Here is a 21,981-nt window from a genome sequence, read left to right as displayed (position 1 = left end):
ATATAGTGTATTTATATGCTTTCTAAACTACATAAAGAACAACAAATATCAAAGCAAGCTGCATGAAGAAAAGTATTAAAGCAATCATTCATATTTTGTGTATTTCATTGCTCTCTAAGAGTAATCATATCCATTAGGAGTGCTCATCTCTAATGTATAAAAAACAACATAATTGATGATCTTCCTGGTTTTATTCATGTTGCCAAGTCGTCTCATCTTTTCATTTAATACAAACGAATCAGACATATTATTACCTGTTAAAAGGGGTCTGCTTTGGTACATATTTTGTTTGTGAGGGAGCACTTAATTATTCATTTGGATCATTGTGATATTTTGATTCAGTTACGCTGAATAGAATTTCCTGTGTGTTTGACTAAGCTTCGCGAAGCTGTTGCATAATTGAATGATTCTCCCTGTGCCCATTAAATGAAATTAAAGGCGAAAACCAAGGTAAACATAATTATCACAGAAACTGGCCAACTTTTTATAAAGGACCAGCTAGTGCATCATTTTGACTTTGTGAGCCATATTGTCTCTGTCACAACTAAGCCACAGGTAGCAGAGAAGTGAATGAATGGGTGTGATTGTGTTCCAGCAAAACGTTATTTACAAAAACAAGAGGCCAGGCTGATATCTGCCAACCCCTGACTGGAAGAAGATACATTTACAAGTTCATTCTATGGCTTTAGTTTTAAAAGGTGCTCTTTCTTGAAAACTTGGAGACCAGGAACTTGGTGGCCTGATGATTGTTGGATTGGTTGGTAGTCTTGTCTGGTGTAATGAAGATGAGGTGTACGTTAAGGCCACTGTCAGGTTAGGAAACTTTCTCCACTTGTTTGGATTCTTCAGGCAGGGAGCAAAGTCATTTTCTAAGCCTATGATAAATCCTCTGGTGGTACGACTCCTAGCTTTGAAGTTAATCATCAAAGGTAAACCATTAAATTGGGCCACTTAGTATATTTTATAATAGTCTTCTGGTTTGTTTGAGTCTGTTGCCTTGATCAGTTATAAGAAAGTAGGTAAGAGACCAGGCCCCAAAGCATGCTCTGGAGCAGGATCATTGGTCAATTTAATGGTAGACATGTCATCTCTTCTTGATATCAAAACAGGAGCCCTTTGACACTTGGACTTTTTAAAATAAACCTTAATTAAAATGTATCATATATACTAACTATAATTATACAACTTGATCCACCTGGGTTATCGAGTATAAATACCTATATAACCAATACTAGGGAATTCTGGTACTTTAATTCAGAGTACTTTAAGTTGTCTCCTGTGATCATCTCAGGCTGACCCAGGGTCAGTTGCCTTACCTGGCTTGCTCTTCCAGTGTGGGTGCCAGTGTATGCATCTGTCGCCTTGGGGCAGCTGCAACAACAGTGTTAGAAAACTGTTTCTGAAAGTAAAATTAACTTGATTATAGAGAACGGGGCAGTTCTTTCTTCCTTGTTGTCAGTGCTGCCACCTTCTCTGCCACCAATGCTGTGAGTTACAGGTAAAATAACGGACTTCGCTAGCTGTGATATATCTTAGTGTAGTATAGATTTTCACTTGGGCCATTACAGTTTACTTGTTCTTTTATGAAATGATGAGTTATTGAATTAAACCATTTAAAGTATGCAAAGGGATGCAAAGGGAGAAATAAAATGTGAATTGTAATACTATAATTCAATAAAATAAAATTATATCAAATAATTAAGATTTGGGGGTTTCGTCTTTAATTCAGTAGAGTACATCTAGTGTACAAATTCAGAATCTTGTGTTAAGTTTTCTTCAAGGACAATATGTTGTGTTTTTTGTTTATGTTTTTTTTTAAATTCTGGAAAATTTTAAGTATGTAAGAGTGGAAAGAAAAGTATATGAACCCCCGTATACCCATCACCCAACTTCAACAATGATCAGTTCATGGCTGGTCTTTATTTCTTCTTTATAACCAGATTGCGTTGAATTATGCTAGGTTTTTAAAATTGAAAATTTAATTTTTACTTAGTTTAGGCACTTGGGGAACTCTACAGCATCACCGAAGAAATTGCTACCTAGAAAATCAAGAAGTAAGGACTATGATGTATATAGTGATAATGATACCTGCAGTCAGGAATCAGAAGATACTTTTGCTAAAGAGCTTCAGCAGTATATACAAGCTAAAGAAATGGCAAATGCTGCTCAGTCCTTACCATTTCCTGAAGAATTGAAGAAAGAGGGAGTGAAGGACACCCAGAAAGGTAAGGGTGAGACTGTTTTGTCATTTTGTGTTTATCTAGAGAAGCAATCACAGTTGTCCATATACAGATTGGGGTTTGGGGAGGGGGGGAGTTTTCTCTTGCGTTTTATTTCATAGGAAGATCATGCTTTCCATGGATCTTATTTATTTATTTATTTATTTATTTATTTTTGTTTATTTACTTTGCGAGGGGGAGGGACAGAGAGAGGAGAGAGAATGCCAAGCATCCTCTGTGCTGTGAGCACAGAGCCTGACTTGGGGCTCGATCTCATGAACTGTGAGATCATGACCTGAACCAAAATCAAGAGTTAAATGCTTCAGGGCGCCTGGGTGGCGCAGTCGGTTGAGCATCCGACTTCAGCCAGGTCACGATCTCGCGGTCCGTGAGTTCGAGCCCCGCATCAGGCTCTGGGCTGATGGCTCAGAGCCTGGAGCCTGTTTCCGATTCTGTGTCTCCCTCTCTCTCTGCCCCTCCCCCATTCATGCTCTGTCTCTCTCTGTCCCAAAAATAAATAAATGTTGAAAAAAAATTAAAAAAAAAAAAAAAGAGTTAAATGCTTCACTGACTGAGCTACCCTGATGCCCCTCCATGGATCTTTACACCAGATGTGAGCTTGCATGGCCGGAGACCCCCCTGAGACCTGGCCATTTGGTGTACAAATGCTTAGTTTATAGGAGGAAAGTACAGCAGGGTTATCAAAGGCCATGACTGCTTTGAAAGGGAGAATGCTAAATCCTTTGCCTCTGCATATATGAAGGACAAGATGTGCCTGTTTGTATTGCTGTGTTGTAGGGAGGGATTGATTTCATATCTGTTATAGTGGTATGCCAGATTAAACTCAGAAATAATATTCTTTTAGATTAATCAAATAAAGTTTAGTCATAGATATGAGGGCAAATGACCATGGTAAACGAAATTAATCCTCTTATTTTACTGCTTTTTTTCTCTTGAAATGTTTTTCTGTTTAAAATCAGTCTATAGATAAATTTAATCTATATAAAATGTTTTCTTTTTCTTTTTTTTAATCTGTTTTTATTTTGATTTTAAATTAAACACTCTGTCCAGTGTGGGGCTCAAACTCACATCCCTAAGATCTAGAGTTGCATCCTTTGCCAACTAAGCCAGCCAGGCACTCATATATAAAATGTTTTCAGTGAAAACTCTGACAGTAATGTAAGAGGTCATTTTAAACATTTGAAGGTTTTGCTTTTATAGTGCTATGGCAGTTCCTAATTAGCTCCATTATACTCTGAACACTTCAAAAGGATCTGGCTGGTGGCAAGCAAGATTGATTTCATTAATTATCTTGCTTTTCTTTCTTCCTGACTATACCTTATCTATTAAAAAAATTTTTTTTTAAGTTTATTTATTTTGAGAGAGACAGAGGCAGCATGAGTAGGGGAGAGGCAGAGAGAGAGGGAAAGAGAGAGAGAATCCCAAGCAGGCTCTGCACCATCAGCACACAGCCTGATGTGAGGCTTGAACTCATGAAACTGCCAGATCATGATCTGAGCCGAAACTGATAGTTGGACACTTAACCGACTGAGCCACCCAGGCCTCCCTACCTTATCTATTTTCATAAGGAATGAATTGGGGATCCAGAATATATTAATTCTCCTTTTGGTCTCTTAATCCCAGAGCTTCCAGAAAGGTCAGCATCATACCACTTTTCATTCAGTGAGCAGTGGAGAACTCCTCCTGGATTATTATAGAATGTACTTTTTTTTTTTTAGGTGTTTATTAATTTTTAAGAGCAAGAGAGAGTACGCAAGCGAGCAGGGGAGGAGGAGAGAGAGAGAGACAGAGGATCTGAAGCAGGCTCTGAGCTGCCAAAGCACAACCCAATGTGAGGCTTGAACTCCTGAATCATGAGATCATAATCCAGGCTAAAGTCAGATGCTCAACTGATTGAGCCACCCAAGCGCCCCAGAATGTACTTAAGAGTAAACTGCCGGGGTGCCTGGGTAGTTCAGTCAGTTAAGTATCTGACTTTGGGTCAGGTCATGATCTCCTGGTTGATGAGTTTGAGCCCCACGTTGGGCTCTGTGCTGACAGCTCAGAGCCTGGAGTCTGCTTTGGATTCTGTGACTTCCTCTCTCTCTGCCCCTCCCCCACTCACACTCTGTCTCTCTCCCTCTCAACGTTTATTTATTTTTGGGACAGAGAGAGACAGAGCATGAACGGGGGAGGGGCAGAGAGAGAGGGAGACACAGAATCGGAAACAGGCTCCAGGCCCTGAGCCATCAGCCCAGAGCCCAACGCGGGGCTCAAACTCACGGACCGCGAGATCGTGACCTGGCTGAAGTCGGACGCTTAACCGACTGCGCCACCCAGGCGCCCCTCTCTCTCCCTCTCAAAAAGAAACAAATGTTTAAAGTAAACTGCCATTGTACTTTTATGTCATCATAAATTAAAATTAAGCATTTTAAGATTTAATTTAATGTTTAAGATTTAAACAGAATTAACTTTTTTGTTTTTAGTTGTTAAACAAAAAAATAAAAACCTTAAAGCTGTACAGAAAAATGGTAAACAGAAGAAAATGAAGCGAAAATGGCCTGGCGCCGGACACAAAGGATCCAACGCTTCACTGAGGAATAGTGGCTCACAGGAACAGGTACAAGAGTATGGGCACGTAGGAGAACGCCTACATGCTGCAGGATATTCATCTTGCGCCTACCTCAGTGGCAAGCCATAAAACGAGGGTTCTCTGATGGTGAAAAATCTCCTCTCACCATCAGTTGGCTCTCCACATTCTTCCTTGTCACTGTTGCAGCTCCTTCCCTCTCCCTCATGAGCTGCCAGCACCTGTGTTAAGCCTTAGCATTGAACCTGTTTACCTGAATACGTACGTGCACACAAGTCCCTTGATTTGGCCGTGTTGTACTGTCAGAGACTGGAAAAGCAGGAGAAGCAGGGAGAAGGTAAAGTAGCCCAGAGAACACTTCAAAGGTCACAGAGTCTTACAGAGTTGCTGTGATTGCGGTTCCTGGTCTATCAATATTTGACTCCCCTCTGGAAATTAAAAATGAATATTTCTGAGCATTGGCTTACAAAACACCCCCTATCCGCTTGGTGTTTTGATTTTGCTTTGTAGAAGTTCCTCTTCCTTGGTCTGCAGATGTAATCAGGATACAATAGTAAGTGACTCCTCTGGACTCTGCTTTTCTGAGGTGTTTTAAACAAACTTTTTTGTTAGGCTGGGTCCAGAAGACAAGAGTCAGGGGTGGTAAAATATTAGAAATACCAAATATTATGGATTGAAACATATTTATATATGTTTCCATATTTTACAGATGAGGACTCTGAAGCCCTGGGGGTTCAGGTATCTGCTCAGTCACACAGGGCCAGGCCACAGCCTGTATCTCCTGACCCTGTTGGTATTCCCTTCATTTGGTTTACATGGACTCAAATAATTATTCAGCTAAAATTGACAGCCCTTCTACATGAGTAGCAAATTATAAACCTGTGTTAGAATTTAATAACATAGTCAAATAAAACCAAAGATTTAAACTGGCACATATTGGACACATAATTTTGATAGTGTTAAGTAGAAATTTAACATCATTACAAAGCAGATCACGTAAATGTAGTCAGGTCTCTTCTTTGCACATATTTAATTCCTAAACATGTTCAGAAGTTTGGGATGCAGACATTGTATGTAAATTGTACCACAGGTTAACATGCTAAAATGGTTTAGGTTTCTAAAGAGCTAAAATGTATTATGAGATTCCCCCCTTTTTTTTTTTAATTTTTTTTTCAACGTTTTTTATTTATTTTGGGGACAGAGAGAAACAGAGCATGAATGGGGGAGGGGCAGAGAGAGAGGGAGACACAGAATCGGAAACAGGCTCCAGGCTCTGAGCCATCAGCCCAGAGCCCGACGCGGGGCTCGAACTCACGGACCACGAGATTGTGACCTGGCTGAAGTTGGACGCTTAACCGACTGTGCCACCCAGGCGCCCTCCCCTTTTGTTTTTATATAAAGGTCACCTTTTGTTTTTATATCTCTGTTGCCATCTTTGAGGTTATATTTGTTTACTAGATAGAGCTGGTTATTATTCTCCGCTCTCACCCAGTGAGCATCTCATTGAACTTAAAGAGTATACCGCTTTCAGTTTACCTTACAGTCTCCAGTTTTGTCTCCGTTGTTCTCAAGAGCCTTATTCCCGGATTTCATTTTTTATCACAAGTAGCCGCATTTTCACTTTAAAAAATTGCTTATTCAATTTTTAAAAATAAGGGCAAAGTATAGTAAAATAATTCAAATTGACCAAACACGTTCAGTGCTGGAATTCTGTTGTAATTGGCAGAACATTTATTTTTCAACTGATGTGCAAAAGTCCAAATCTTACGCATGTAGGCCGGTTTAGAAGAGTCACTTTTTAATGTTTTAAAGGTGGTCAAAATAATTTTGTGCAGTGGAATAAAATATTTAAATTTATATTTCTCACATTTACTTCTTTGTTTTTGTTTTCAAAGGATGGTAAACCAAAAGAGAAGCAGCAGCATGTGAGAATGAGCCAGGGATTCATCAACCAACATACAGTGGAACACAAGGGGAAACAAGTTTGTAAATATTTTCTTGAAAGGAAATGTATTAAGGTATAAAAAACTGCGTAAGCAAAAATATACTAAAATGTAAGGTATAGCAAAAATGTACAAAAGCCAACTCCTGTCTCCATTGGATACTCTAAAAGCATACCTGTACATTTTATAACTCTTTCCTTCTGGAAAAGGTTCAGTTAGAAAGCTTTACTGAAGTATTATTTTATGTTTAAAAAAGACACTTTTTAGGGGCACCTGGGTATCTCAGTTAAACTGCTGACTCTTGATCTCAGCTCAGCTCATGATCTCACAGTTCGTGGGATTGAGCCCTGGTGGCAGGCTCTGTGCTGGCACTGTGGAGCCTGATTGGGATTCTCTCCCTCTCTTTCTGCCCCTCCCCTGCTCATGTTCAGGCTCTTTCTATCAAATAAATAAGCATTTTTTTTAAAAAAATACTTTGTGTTAAAAAGGTTTGGGATGTAACAAGATTTTAAGATTGTAGAGTGGTTATACGATAGCTCGTTAAGAATTAGACTGTAGGGCTTCTCAGATTTTTTTCTGGAACCATTTGCTTATTTTAAGATTAGTAGGAACTGCATGACTTAACTGAGAAATAATGGCTTGTCCTTGTTCTTTCCTTTCGCCCAGGGAGACCAGTGTAAATTTGATCATGATGCAGAGATAGAGAAGAAAAAGGAAATGTGCAAGTTTTATGTACAAGGATATTGTACCAGAGGTGAAAATTGTCTGTATTTGCATAATATCCTTTATCACAAGATATAATTTTACTTTTTATAAATATTTACATGAACATTTTAAGTATGTATAATTTTGAATAAAACCTGTGTTTTAGCTATGGCAAAATTATGTTACCCAAGCCCAAATCCATATCAAAGTGGTTAAATTGTGTGATTTTTTTTTTTCCCCAAGAAAGAAAAGATGGATTCTTCAGTAATTCTCAAATGAAGATCCTTCACTTGGATAGCATAGCAGCAAGTTCATGAGACCTATTCAACCCACAGAAAGACTCAGAATTTCTGCTGTGACATTAACTAATTATATCTATATTCATAGAGATATAGCTATGTATGTGTATATACATATATACAACTACTTTGTTGTTATTAATGATTTTCTGTTTAAGTAATCTGTATCCCCAGCGTGAGACTTGAATTTACAAACCTGAGATTAAGAGTAATATGATCTACCAACTAAGCCAGCTAGGCACCCTCATATGAATAACTTTGTTTAAAAAAAAAAAAAAAAAAAAGCGTCATTTGGGAGTACTTGTTTTCTGTATAGTCTGTACTGAATTGTCCTTTAATTTGGAGAATAACCTTAACTCTTTAATGCAAATGGTACAGACAGGTTGTAAAAACATAGAACATAAAAATTTTATGGTAATAGCACCTTTGGGTACCACAAAAGTTGTTTTCCTTCAGTCATGCAGTATAGGGAATCTCAAACTCTAACTTGAGAGTTTTTTTTCTAGAAAACAATGTTGAAGTTGTTTAAGTTCATTCTATTTTAAGTAAACCTAATATATAAAGGATCCAGATTTGTAAAACCTATCATCGTCATTGACTTTATTGCCTCTACCCCAAAAAGAATGCCTTAAAAATAATCACATTTCTGGGGTGCCTGGGTGGCTCAGTTGGTTAAGCATCCAACTTCAGCTCAGATCATGATCTCATGGTTTGAGCCCCACATTGGGGCTCTCTACTGAGCCCACTTCAGATCCTCTGTCCCCTTCTCTCACTGCCCCTCCCCTGCTCATGCTCTCTCTCTTTCTTTCTCAAAATAAATAAATAAACTTAAAAAAATTATAAAAAAATAATAATCACATTTCTTAAAGCATTTAAAACACACAAACTTTTCTTACGTCATTGAAACAGACCTATAATTTATTATAAAAATGAATATGAAGGGAAAGTTTCATGTGATAGCCAATAAACTTGATTTATTATAATTATCCTAAAATTAGATGTTTCATATAGTTCAATTCATAATTTATCATATTTTAAATAGAGAATTTAGTGTTTCTACTAGAAGGAAAGGCCTTTATACAGGGAACATAAAGTTAATTACAAGTTATTTTAGTTGGATTAAAATTGTTCTCTTCCTTAACACTTGGGTTACATGAATATCCTTGCAAGTTTTACCATACAGGAACAAAATGTTATCAGGGTGACTATTGCAAGTTTTCACATGCTCCACTGACTCCTGAAACACAAGAATTGTTGGCCAAAGTAAGTAGAATTTTAATTTTTGTTTTTCTTTTTTAAAGAATATGTTTGAACTAAGGCAAGAATTTGGAAACATACTATTCTTTAAGGAGAATGCCTCATAGGTTACCATTTGGGATACGTTAGGACTGACAATCTTAGAATTTAATTCTGTTTAGAAAATTATTCATTGTATATATATTTTTTGTAGCTTAAAGGAAAATACTTATGGCTGGTAAGAACGTTATACTTATGCAAGCAATAAGTATAAATTGGAATGTTCTTAAAACTTTCAAAGTAGTTAGTAACCTTAGTAGCCAAGCTAAGCAAAGGAAAACAAAGCAAATAGGAGAACTAGTACTCCTGTTATACTCTTAGAAGGAAAGCTAAGAATCATTGGGTGATGAATGTTTTAAAGTTATGTCAGAGCATCCTTAAATAGTTATTTCAAAGTTTTCTTCAAATGTTCTTCCAGTCAGTGAGGAAAGATAATTGAAAAAATAGTAATTTATATTCTTTCATCTCCCATATGTTAGAGTCTGTGCCTTTAAAATTAAATTGAAATTTAAGCGAAAATGAAAGATTCTTCTAGAACCAAGCCATATCATCTTGTGGCAGAAGTTCTCTTGAGTGTGTGCAAATATGAGAAAGTCAAAGGTGCTTATTTATGGATATTTTTATGTTGTAAAATATGAAGGCTTACCCTGGAATTAAAAGTCATACCAAGGGGCACCTGGGTGGCTCAGTCAATTAAGTATCCAACTCTTGATTTTGGCTCAGGACATGATCTCACAGTTCCTGAGTTCGAGCCCCATGTCAGGATTGGTGCTGATGGCTCAGAGTCTGCTTGGGATTCTGTCTCTCCCTCTCTCTCTGCCCTGCTCACATGTGCACGTTCTCTCTCTCTCTCAAAATAAATAAACTTAAAAAAAAAAAAAGTCATACCAAGTATTTTGTTATTAGTATGAAATATATATGGAAAAAAGAGATGTAAAAGTTATGTTTCAGTTGTTCTTACGGTATTATAATTACTAGGATAAATAGTATTGGAATCATTAGAAAATTACAAGACCATTATGATGTACCTGAATTTGATATTGATGCGTAAAAATGTGTGGTTTTTTTTCATATTAGGTTTTGGATACTGAGAAGAAGTCATCATGAAAATAAAGGTATGAAAAAGGTAAAATTAGAATTTAGCACATTTTTTTTTATTTCTCTGAAACACCTCTAGAAATTGGCATGGAAACATAGGGCTTTTCCATTTTCTTTTTTTTTTTTTTTTTCTTTTTTTTTTTTTCAACGTTTATTTATTTTGGGGACAGAGAGAGACAGAGCATGAATGGGGGAGGGGCAGAGAGAGAGGGAGACACAGAATCAGAAACAGGCTCCAGGCTCTGAGCCATCAGCCCAGAGCCCGACGCGGGGCTCGAACTCACGGACCGCGAGATCGTGACCTGGCTGAAGTCGGATGCTTAACCGACTGCGCCACCCACGCGCCCCGGCTTTTCCATTTTCTAAATAGAAATCTTTTTCTTTCTCCTCCCCTGCTAAAAAATTATAAAATATCTGATACATATACATAGATATGTATCTCCCGTCTCCTTGGAACTGCTTCCCTGTTTGTCACTACCTTTTGTATTTTTATTCTCCTCTTGTTTCTATGTAGATTTGCCAGTGTATGTGATTCACTAAATACTATATTTAGTTTTGCTTGTGTTTGGATTTTATTTAAACAGTTTGGATTCTTTTTTAAATGCTTATTTATTTTGAGAGAGAGAGTGAACGAGTGAGCATTGGGGGAGGGGCAAAGAGAGGGGAGAGACAATCCCAAGCAGGCTCAGCACAGAGCCCAATGTGGCTCAATCTCATGAACTGTGAGATCATGACCTGAGCTGAAATCAAGTCAGATGCTTAACCTGCTGAGCCACCCAGGATCCCCACCAGTTTGGATTTTTTTTTAAACAAGTATTCTGTGTATTTATTGGTGACTTGGTATTTTCACTCAACATTATGTTTCTAAGATTCGTTCATGTAGATCCACAAAGCTCTTATTCATTAATTTATACTTTTATATAGCATTTCATTCTGTAAATATGTTAACATTTACTTAAACATTCTACTAATGATGGACATTTAGGTTATTTTCAATATTTTAAATATAAAGTATTGCTAATAATGTGTAATAAATAATATATCTAATAACATACATGTCTTTTGACGTAAGTGTGTGTAAGTTATCTTGGATATAAACCAAGGAGTAGAATTGTATCATCTTAAAATTTTAAAACAATACTAATCTTTTCGAAAGTAGTTAGAATGGTTTATATTCCCGTTAACTCTATACTTGCCAATACTTTGCATTGTCAAGTCTTTAATTTTTTTTTTCTACCAGTTTATTGGGCATAAAAGTGATGTCACATAGCTTTATTTTCATAAAGCTCAGCGTCTTTTCTTATGCTTGCTAACTTTTGAGTTTCATCTTTGGTGAAATGCCTGTTAGTGTTTTTTGCTTACATTTCTATTGGGCTGGACTGTCCTTAAATTGATTTTACATATTCCTGATGTAATCCTTTGTGAGGTGTGTGTGGCAGGTCTCCCCATTTTGTAAACTGTCTTTTCACTTTTTCTGAGGTGCCTTGGGAGCAGAATTGCTTATTTTGGCAATCCGTTTAAGTTTTGGGGTTTTGCTTTTTACATTTATTTTTTACTCCTTTGAAAAAAGTATCTGGTAATAGTTGCTAATTTAATGGTTTTAACCACAAACTTCTCAGCATGTAAAAATAAACATTTCTTTTTTTCTGTGCATCTGCAAATTGGCTGGGAATAGGCTGATCTGGGCTAGCCTTGGCTAAGTTGGCTCTGCTTCTTAAAGCAGGTTGACCAGGATGGTTCTGGCCCACGTTTGTCTGAGTCTCCTCCTGGGATCAGTGGGCTAGCTGGGATGTGTTCTTCTCACAGCATTGGCAGAAGCTCAAGGCTGTTTGTATCACATTTACACACAACCCATTGGCCAAAGTAAGATATATAGCCAAGTCCAAAGTCGGAAAGTAGGGAAGTACACTCTTGTAGTTTCCATGTGGGAAGAGCCGCTAAATTACATGAAAAAGAGAGTGGCTGTGGCTAGTGGGAGATGAGAAGAATTAAAACTAACTGATTTCTTTTTTAACACCTTATTTTCCCTCTCTTTCCTTATATGGATAAGCATTCTCTCCATACCATTCAACTGAAAACACTGCCCTTTCCCCACTGATCTGTAATGCCTGGTCCCTCTGGTATAGATAAGTTTCCTTCAGACAAAGATCTATTTCTGGGGTATCTGTTCTGCTTCATTTGTTTTTTTCTCTAATAGTCTGTCTTAATTACTGTAGTTTTACTGCATTTTATATACTTTGATAGTTTTTCTAATGCTGTTCTCCATGAATGCCTTGGCTATTTTGGGCCCTTTTACTTACTTTGACATAGTTTTCACTTGTTTTTAGTGTAAAATTTAATACTTTTTGGTAAATTTAAAAGTTGTGTGACATCACCAAATCCAGTTTTAGAATGTTTTTGACATCCCCCAAAAGATCCCTTAGACCCATTTTAAGTCATTCCCCAGTCCCATATCCAGTTGTAGGTAACCACGGATCTACTTTCTATTTCTAGATTTGCCTTTTCTGGGCATTTCGTATAAACTTTAATATGTGGTCTTTTGCTTCTAATTCTTTTCACATTGTATGATGTTTTTGAGATTCATTCATGCCTTAGCATAGATCACTTTTTGTTTTAAAAAAACTTTATTTTTTTAAAGATTTATATATTTTTTATTTTTAAATTTTTTATTTTTTAACGTTTTATTTATTTTTGAGACAGAGAGAGACAGAGCATGAACAGGGGAGGGTCAGCGAGAGGGAGACACAGAATCTGAAACAGGCTCCAGGCTGTGAGCTGTCAGCACAGAGCCCGACGCGGGGTTCGAACTCACGGACCGCGAGATCATGACCTGAGCTGAAGTCGGCCGCCCAACCGACTGAGCCACCCAGGCGCCCCATATATTTTTTATTTTTAGAGAGAGAGAGTGTGTATGCGAATGGGGGAGAGGGGCAGAGAGAGTGAGAGAGAGAGAATCCCAAGCAGGCTTCATGCAGGGCTTGTTCTCACGACTCTGGGATCATGACCTGAGACAAAATCAAGAAAGAGTTGGATGCTCAACCAACTGAGCCACTCAGGCACCCCGATCACTTGTGTGTGTGTGTGTGTACATATAAAATTGCCCCCATTATTCCATTGTATGTTTTGGAGATTCTGGGTCTTACAGTAAATATATTTTTAACTTTTTAAGAACTGCCACATTGTTTTCCAAAGTGGCTGCATCATTTTGCATCCCAGATAGCAATGTAAGAATATTCTAGTCTCTTCACATGCTCACCCACATTTGTTACTGTCAGTTGTTTTTATTGTGGCTGTTCTAGTAGGGGTGAGGTGGTATCTCATTATGGTTGTAATTTGCATTTTTCTAATGATTACTGGTGTTAAGCATCTTTTCATGTGCCATTGGTCAATTCAGATCTTTACCCATTCTTTAATCGGATCATCTTCATACTGTTGAATTGTAAGAGTTCTTATATGTTGGATACAAGTCCTTTATCACATATATAATTTGGAAATATTTTGTCCCAATATGTGACTTTGTCTTTTTGGCCCAGTTTATGCTTATATTTTTAAAATAGTGTCTATTAAAGCATGAACATTTTAATTTTGATGCCCTAAGTGTATTTTTTTTTATGGATCATGGTTTTGAGGTTCTATCTAAAAATTCTAACGCAAGATCACAAGATTCTCCTATATGTTTTCTTCTAAAAATTTTTATAGTTTTAGCTCTTTCATTTATGTCTATAATTCATTTTGAATTCTTGAGAAAAGTGTGGTCTAAGGATCTAAATTTTTCTTTTTGCATATAGATATCCCATTGTCCCAGCCCCATTTCAAAAAAAAAGACTGCCCTTTCCCCAGTGAGTTGCCTTGGCATCTTTGTCAGAAATCAATTGACTGTAAATGTAAAAAATTGTGTTCTGTTGTTGTATATGTGTATCTTTATATGTTAGGCTCTATATGTTTATCTGTTGCTCTATATGTTTACCCTTATATGTTATCACACTGTCTTGTGATAGTGTCTTGTGATTCTATAGCTTTATACTATGTGTTAAAATAAGGAAATAGAAGCTGTCTGGTTTTGTTCACCTTTTCTTTTTTTTTTTTTTTTAATTTTTTTTTTCAACGTTTATTTATTTTTGGGACAGAGAGAGACAGAGCATGAACGGGGGAGGGGCAGAGAGAGAGGGAGACACAGAATGGGAAACAGGCTCCAGGCTCTGAGCCATCAGTCCAGAGCCTGACGCGGGGCTCGAACTCACGGACCGCGAGATCGTGACCTGGCTGAAGTCGGACGCTTAACCGACTGCGCCACCCAGGCGCCCCTGTTCACCTTTTCAAGGATCATTTTGGCTAATTTAGTGTCTTGTGCTTTTCCATATAAATTTCAAGATCAGCTTGTAAATTTCTGCAAAAAACCTGTGCTGGAATTTTGACAAACATTACATTGATCTGTGGAAAATTACAGTGTTAACTGAATCTTCTGGTCTGTGAATATGGAATGTATCTCAATTTATTTAGATCCTTAATTTCTCTCAGTTTTGTACTTTTCAGTGTACAAGTGTGTTGTTTACACTTTTGTTAACTTTATTTACATGTATTTTTCCTTTGATGGTGTTGATGAGAGCAATTAAACTTCATTTTGGGGTCATACATTCATGGTAAAGAGAAATAGAATTAATTTTTGTATTTTTTTAAGTTTATTTTTGAGAGAGAAAGCATGAGTAGAGGAGGGGCAGAGAGAGGGAGGGAGGGAGGGAGGGAGAATCCCAATCAGGCTCCATACTGTCAGCACAGAGCCTGATGTAGGGCTCAAACCCACAAACTGTGAGATCATGACCTGAGCCAAAGTTGGACACCTAGCCAACTGAGCCACTCGGGAGCCCCTAATTTTTGTATTTTGATCCTGTTTGCTGAGACTTAGCTGAACTCATTTATTAGCTGTAGTGTGTGTGTGTGTGTGTGTGTGTGTGTGTGTGTGTGTGTGTGTTCCTTAGGAATTTCAACATATTATATGAGAATAAAGACAGTTTTACTTCTTGCTTTCTAATCTGGTTCCCTTTTATTTCTTTTTCTTGACTGATCTCACTGACTAAAACGTCCTGTGCAATGTTAAATAGAAGGGACAGCAGATATCATTGCCTTTTTCCTGATATTAGGCAATAAGCATTCAGTCCTTCACCATCATGTATGATTTTAGTTGTAGGTTTTTCAGAGATACTCTTCATTGGTTTGAGGAAGTTCCCTTCTCTTTTTTTTTAATTTTTTTTTTTTAAGTTTATTTATTTTTGAGACAGAGAGAGACAGAGCATGAACGGGGGAGGGTCAGAGAGAGAGGGAGACACAGAATCGGAAGCAGGCTCCAGGCTCTGAGCCATCAGCCCAGAGCCCGACGTGGGGCTCGAACTCACGGACCGCGAGATCGTGACCTGAGCTGAAGTCGGACGCTCAACTGACTGAGCCACCCAGGCGCCCCGAGGAAGTTCCCTTCTATTCCTGTTTTATAGAGAGCTTTTATCACGGATGGGTGTTGGATTTCATCAAGTGTGTTCCCCCCCCCTTTTTAAGTTTTTATTTATTTTTTTATTTTAAGAGAAAGCCCGTGTGTGTGAGTGAGGAAGGGGCAGAGAGAGAGGGAGAGACAGAATCCTAAGTCTTCACGCTGTCAGCACAGAGCCTGAAATGGGCCTCTATTTCAACCACTGTGAGATCATGACCTGTGCCACAATCAAGAGTCGGATGCCTAACCAACTAAGCCACCTAGGCACCCCATCAAGTGTGTTTTCTATGTCTACTGAGATATTCTGTCTCCCTCTTTCAGCTCCTCCCCTGCTTCTGCTCTCTCTCTCTCTCAAAATAATTAAATAAACTGAAAAAAAAAAGAATGTCCTCAATGAAACGGTAAAAATGTTTAATGTTGTTAAACACCAATTCTTGAGTATATGTTATGTCAGTAATCCATATAGTGAAATTGGAAGATGTATAAAGTATGGGTTAAACATCCATCCTACCTACAGGATAGACTAATAGGTTTTAATGTAGCAGTACAAAACGTTCCTTCTAATTGTTTCAGATTTTACATTGCAACTGGAAATTTGGTTACATTTGCTTTTAGTATTTATTTGCCCACCACTTTGTTTTTTAGCTTTTCTGAGTTAAGTTTTAGCCTTTCTTATATAGCATGTATAGTTTGGGTTTTGTTATTTGAGCCAAACCAAAAATCCTTTACTTCTTTTGATAAGTGAATTGAGCCCATTCACATTTATTGAAATGACTGAACGTTTGGGTTAGCTTCTGTCATTTTTTATTATAGTTACTGTGTAAATTGTTATATTTATGTATTTTCCCTCTCTATGATGAATTTTCTTTTTTTATTCTTTTATAAATTTTGCTTTCTTTATCTCATTTTTATTCTTTGTTCTTTTTCCACTTTTATCCAGTAACCCTTATTGTTTCCATTCAAATCTGTCTTATAATATAGGCTATATTTTTGACATGATCTCTTTTTTGTATCATTTCTGAGGTCAGTCAGCTCTTGTTTCATTACTTCTGTTTTTTTGTTCAGTGTTTGTTTTAGTTTTTGAATTTCAATTCAGGTTGTTTTTTCATATTCTTAAACAGGGATATTTAATTCAGTTTGGATTTTTGTGTTACAGTTTGCTGCTTCTGCGTGATTTTTGGGGGGAAGGGAGTAGGGGTGTCTAAAGTTGGTAATTTTCAGCAGCTGATGTATTTTTGTTATTTTCTTCCATAGTTTTGTATGGATGAAGAGTACTTATGTCTACGCCTGTTCAAGACTGTTGATTTGGAGTGGTTTACAAGAGTCCTCATTTAAAGCGCCCTCTTGTGTCATTATGATGTTGTGCATCTTCTCTAATCGATGGTGGGAGGGGCAGAATCTAGTGTATAAGTGAGGGGATTGGTCTTCACCAAGCTGTTCCAACCAGTGGAACAGGAAAGGAACATATACGGCAGAGATGCTGCTGGCTGGTAGGCAAATGTTGTGGTAGTAAATTGCAGAAGTCTTTTCTGATTGAGTTTTGTCAGTAAAATAGGAAGGAAGATTAGGCTGAATGCGGACGCATGAAGAGATACAGGAGATTGAAGAGAGAAAACTGTTAGGTTTCTCTAGGAACACATTGGGATAGCAGGTAGATGATGACTATACAGTTAGATCTTTTCATGTCATTAAATACATTTGCAACATATTTTTAATGGTTGCTCACAATTTTGTTTTATGGCTTAAATTACAGTTTTGTGATTTTTTTTAAAACCACTTTCCTGTTGTTTCCAATTTCTTAGTGTTGTAAATAAAATGGAACAATGTCTCTTGCAATACCATTCCTAAACTTGGAGTTTTTAACTTTTTTGTTAAGATATAAGAATGGTTATCTTTCTCATTGGTGCATAAACTGTAGTGAGACTGTACATTTGTGTAAAATGTAAATTTTAGAAATGTGATGGCATCTCTAACATAATCGTCAAATAGAAAGTTCTCCAAGCACAGATAATGAAATTCTAAATATGCACTTTTATATAGTGGTACTGATTATTATTAGAACAATACTATGAGCCTGAAACTGTCATTATCATATTGTTATATTGCTGGGAAGAATAATAGCATCTCTAGCTTGCTGGATACATAGAGTACACCAAAGGTGATGACAATTCTTAACAGAGTCCTGTTTGAAAACATGAGTCAGTTATTTTGCTTATAACCTAATCCTGCTAACGTAAGAAATGGAGTTGCACATATTTCAAGCAAAGGTTTATCAGATAAGACCTAGGAAAACAAGAAACCAGGATAGTTCCTGGGCCCTTAGCATAGGAGTCTCTGAGCTAAGAATGTCATCTCTTCATGGCCCATTGCTCTCTGCCAGGTTGATTGGTTTATTCCCTGGCTCTGGCTAGGGAGGAGGGCAAGACAATGCACTAGCGGCTGCCAGAGGAAGTCACAGAGGAGAGAGGTTGAGTTGATACTTCAAAAGGATCCTTTGCAAAAGCCTTCAATAATTTAATGAAATTGTGCAAAGAAGTAGTCATATCACCTGTAGAATTGATACTTTGTATCTTTAAACATCATATACAATTCAAAGGATTTCCACATCTGTCAAAGCTCACAATTGCAGAAGGTCAAGTTTGTGGCAAATTTGTATGTTAGTTAACATTGGTGGACAGTAAGCTAACATTTATGCACACTTACCATCCATGTGCTGTATGCTATTTCATTTAATACTGTTTAACGTTCTTATTTAAGCCATATAACTCTATGAGGTGGATATGGGATCAACTGCATAGAAAAGGGAATAAATAGGAACATTTACCTTCTACTTTCCTATTTCTAAGAACCTTGATAGTACTTAACATTTAATTTTCTATGACAGTTTAACAATTTATTTCCTTATAATGTTAATTCACATACAGTTTATGTCTGATGAGGCACAAATGTTTACATGTAGAGTTCATTTTATTTATTTATTTTTTTAAATTTTTTTTTTCAACGTTTATTTATTTTTGGGACAGAGAGACAGAGCATGAACGGGGGAGGGGCAGAGAGAGAGGGAGACACAGAATCGGAAACAGGCTCCAGGCTCTGAGCCATCAGCCCAGAGCCCGACGCGGGGCTCGAACTCACGGACCGCGAGATCGTGACCTGGCTGAAGTCGGGCGCTTAACCGACTGCGCCACCCAGGCGCCCCATACATGTAGAGTTCATTTTAAGAAAAAAATTTTATACTTCAAGTGGCAGTATCCATCCCACTTGTAAACTTAAAAGACCGAGCAGAGGTTTCAGGGACTGAGAAGTCAGAGAAATTTAAAAAGCTCTTATTTTATAGGCGCCTGGGGGGCTCAGTCAGTTGAGCATCCACCTCTTGATTTCAGCTCAGGTCATGGTCTCACGGTTCATGGGTTCAAGCCCCATGTCGGGATCTGCGCTGACAGCACCGAGCCTGCTTGGGAATCTCTCCCTCTCTCTCTTTCTCTGCCCCTCCCCCATATGTATGTGTATGTGCATGCACTCTCAAATGAACATTTTTTAAGCTCTTATTTAACAGCCATTGTTTTGAAGAGGCAGACGTATTTGTGTCCATGAAATCTCTTAACTTTTGTTAAATCAGGTTGAGGAGAGCCAGTTCTCTCTGATGTGCCCTTTGTACCTAAAGCAGTCATTAGGCTGTGAGTCTCTTCTGAGTTATAGCACCTTCCAGCGAAATCTCCTGCCTCCATTTTCTACTTCTTCTCTCTAGTTACTCTCTTTTTCTCAGTTAGAGCCCATTTCCCAGTGTCCTGCTTCAGCCCTCCCTGCCCACGTGTAGTCTGAATCAAGATCCATTTGTCTTCCGGGTCTTAAATGCTTTGTCGTATGGCCATCTCAGCCATACCACATTTAGTTCCTGCTGCCTTCTCCTCACTGCTCCTCTTGGTTTTCTTCTGTGAAGTAAACGTCAGTGACCCTTGATGCAGCTCCAAGCAGGTACATGAATACTAAAACCATAGTTTGGAGTGACTTGACTGGACCAGTCAGTAGAGCATGCAGCTCTTGATCTCAGGATTGTGAGTTCAAGCCCCACATTGGGCATGGAGCCTACTTAAAATAAAAATTAAAAAAAAATTTTAAGCCATCATCAGTTAAAAATATGGACCAGAAGAAACGTACATAAGAGAGTTGTAATAGGAAAGTCTGTACATGGATTTTCCTATATCATTTGGCCATCATGATTCACGTGGCTATATTAAATTTATCTCTGATCTTTTTTGGAGCCAAAACAGAAAAGATAAAGTAGTTACCTGTTTGACCTCTTTTGATCAGGAAGGAGGTGATATGTAAAAACCTCACCTCTTCTAATAATTCATGTAAACAGTTCTTATGTGAGTCCTCATTGTGGAAATCACTAAGTAAAGTGAACAAAATTTTTATTTCTAAGACTCTGTGTAGCAGGTTTCATATAACTTTTTTTTGTGGTCAGTTACTAAAAGCCACAGGACTGTAAAACTCAATTTTTTTCAGATGGTAAGACACTAGAAGTTGAGTGTGTAGTCTTTTGGTGTTTTGACTTAATACAATTTTAGGATTTAAGGAATTCGGACTCACAGATGTTAAATGACTTGTCCCTGTCTTAATAGGTTTCCTGACTTCTAGCACAAGTGTCTCAGTTCACTGACTGGTTTTAATAAGTATAACCATTGGGGGGGGGGGGTGGGGGTTGCATTCAAAGATTTCTTCTGAGCTGTTGCTTGTTGAGGTCAGAATACCATGTGATTTGGTGATCTGGCCTAAGGAATATGGGGCTCATACTGCCAATTAGAAGCACAAATGCCACATTTGGAGTTTACTGAGATCAGAATATCTCAGGTTAAACACCTGCTGAATGCTAGGATTATATATATGAAATCCTTTTCAGTACCCGTTACAACCCTATAATAGGGATTATTATAGCAATGGAGCTGAGGAAACCATGTCTGTAAGAAGGTGTTACCTGTGTTTTCTCCCCTTCTTTTTTTTTTTTTTAATTTTTTTTTCAATGTTTTTTATTTATTTTTGGGACAGAGAGAGACAGAGCATGAACGGGGGAGGGGCAGAGAGAGAGGGAGACACAGAATCGGAAACAGGCTCCAGGCTCTGAGCCATCAGCCCAGAGCCTGACGCGGGGCTCGAACTCACGGACCGCGAGATCGTGACCTGGCTGAAGTCGGACGCTTAACCGACTGCGCCACCCAGGCGCCCCTGTTTTCTCCCCTTCTTAACAGAATTTTAGTTTTGCTTAGGTGTCTTTCCTTCCTCCATGACATCATCTGTGGTTTGTAGATGGTGGGCTCTGACTTCAACCCTTCGAGTTGTATCAACAAGAATCTGAAGTTGTGGTTCTCAACCTTGGCTTCTCATTGAATTCTTTTTAAAAGGAAAACTTAAAAAACAAAAGAAAACAAAAAAACAACTGATGCCTGGGGGCTACTCCCAGAAATTCTGACTTTTTTTTGGCAGGGGATAGGGTTACAGGGAGGCCTGGGGTGTGAACATGAGATTTTCAGTAGCTCCCAGGTGATTCTAAAGTATAGCCAAGGTTGAAAACCACTAATGGAAATGCCATTTTTGCCAGTAGTTGGTTTAGGCTTGCAATATGATAACGTGTCCTCTGGTACACTTCTGGGAAAGTTATCATTTCTTGAGGTACACAAGAAGGAGGTTAGACATTGCCATGTCTAAATATGACCCCCGGAACTGATGCTGCCATCTTATGACCTCAAGGGGAGCTAGCTAACCAGCTGAAGGTGACACAGAAGGAAGTTGGGAAGAAGCTGGGTTCTTGATAGCAGCTGAGCCATGGAATCTACCAGCCTTAGGAGATCCCAACCTTCAGATTTTGTGTTATGCCACATGAGTAATTCAACATACTTTCTTTTTCTTTTTTTTAAAGTTTGAGAGAGGACGCGAGCAGGAAAGGGGCAGACAGAATCCCAAGCAGGCGGCTCAGCACTGTCAGTGCAGAACCCAGTGTGGGGTTCGAACTCATGAATTGTGAGGTCATGACCTGAACCGTAATCAAGAGTCGGCTGCTTAACCGACTGGGCCACCCAGGCGCCCCTCAACATATTTTCTTTACTCTTTTAAGCCATTTTGATTTGGGTTCTCTGTTACCTACAGTCAAAGGCAAGCTAATAAATGTGAGCCAAGAATCAAACCTCCATTCGTCTGTCCAAAGTTCGTGTTTCTCTCCAATCACCTTCTTCCTTGAAGACTGTGTTTCCTGTCTCTGTTCCTGCAGACAGGAGAGAGTAAGAAATGGGTGTGAGAAAGGAGGAAACAGGACAGTAGGGAGTGCTGTGTTCCCAGCATGGAGCAGAAACTGGGA

At 38.2% G+C, this 21,981-nt stretch overlaps 1 protein-coding gene across 7 annotated transcripts in view; it reads left to right on the top strand.

Moving 5' to 3' along the window:
• ZC3H8 (zinc finger CCCH-type containing 8) overlaps positions 1-21,594 on the top strand; it is a 33,289-nt gene extending 11,695 nt beyond the window's left edge. Inside the window, exons 3-9 of one of the 7 annotated variants that reach the window (XM_040496739.1) lie at positions 1,994-2,225; positions 4,706-4,839; positions 6,705-6,827; positions 7,419-7,530; positions 8,910-9,019; positions 10,130-10,167; positions 21,547-21,594. In XM_040496739.1, coding sequence (XP_040352673.1) covers positions 1,994-2,225; positions 4,706-4,839; positions 6,705-6,827; positions 7,419-7,530; positions 8,910-9,019; positions 10,130-10,159 — 741 coding nt within the window. In that variant the 3' untranslated portion in view covers positions 10,160-10,167; positions 21,547-21,594. Of the gene's footprint in view, positions 1-1,993; positions 2,226-4,705; positions 4,840-6,704; positions 6,828-7,418; positions 7,531-8,909; positions 9,020-10,129; positions 10,179-16,883; positions 17,479-21,546 lie in introns of those variants that run through there. The other 6 variants (XM_040496740.1, XM_040496738.1, XM_040496742.1 and 3 more) reach the window with 6 other exon arrangements.
• The last annotated feature ends 387 nt before the right edge of the window (positions 21,595-21,981 follow it).

Source organism: Herpailurus yagouaroundi, unplaced genomic scaffold (assembly GCF_014898765.1).
Source record: "Herpailurus yagouaroundi ecotype Mexico unplaced genomic scaffold, PumYag 188, whole genome shotgun sequence".
Lineage (NCBI taxonomy): Eukaryota > Metazoa > Chordata > Mammalia > Carnivora > Felidae > Herpailurus > Herpailurus yagouaroundi.
The sequence above is the reverse complement of the archived record's forward strand: the minus strand, read 5'-3'. Positions and strand labels throughout refer to the sequence as shown.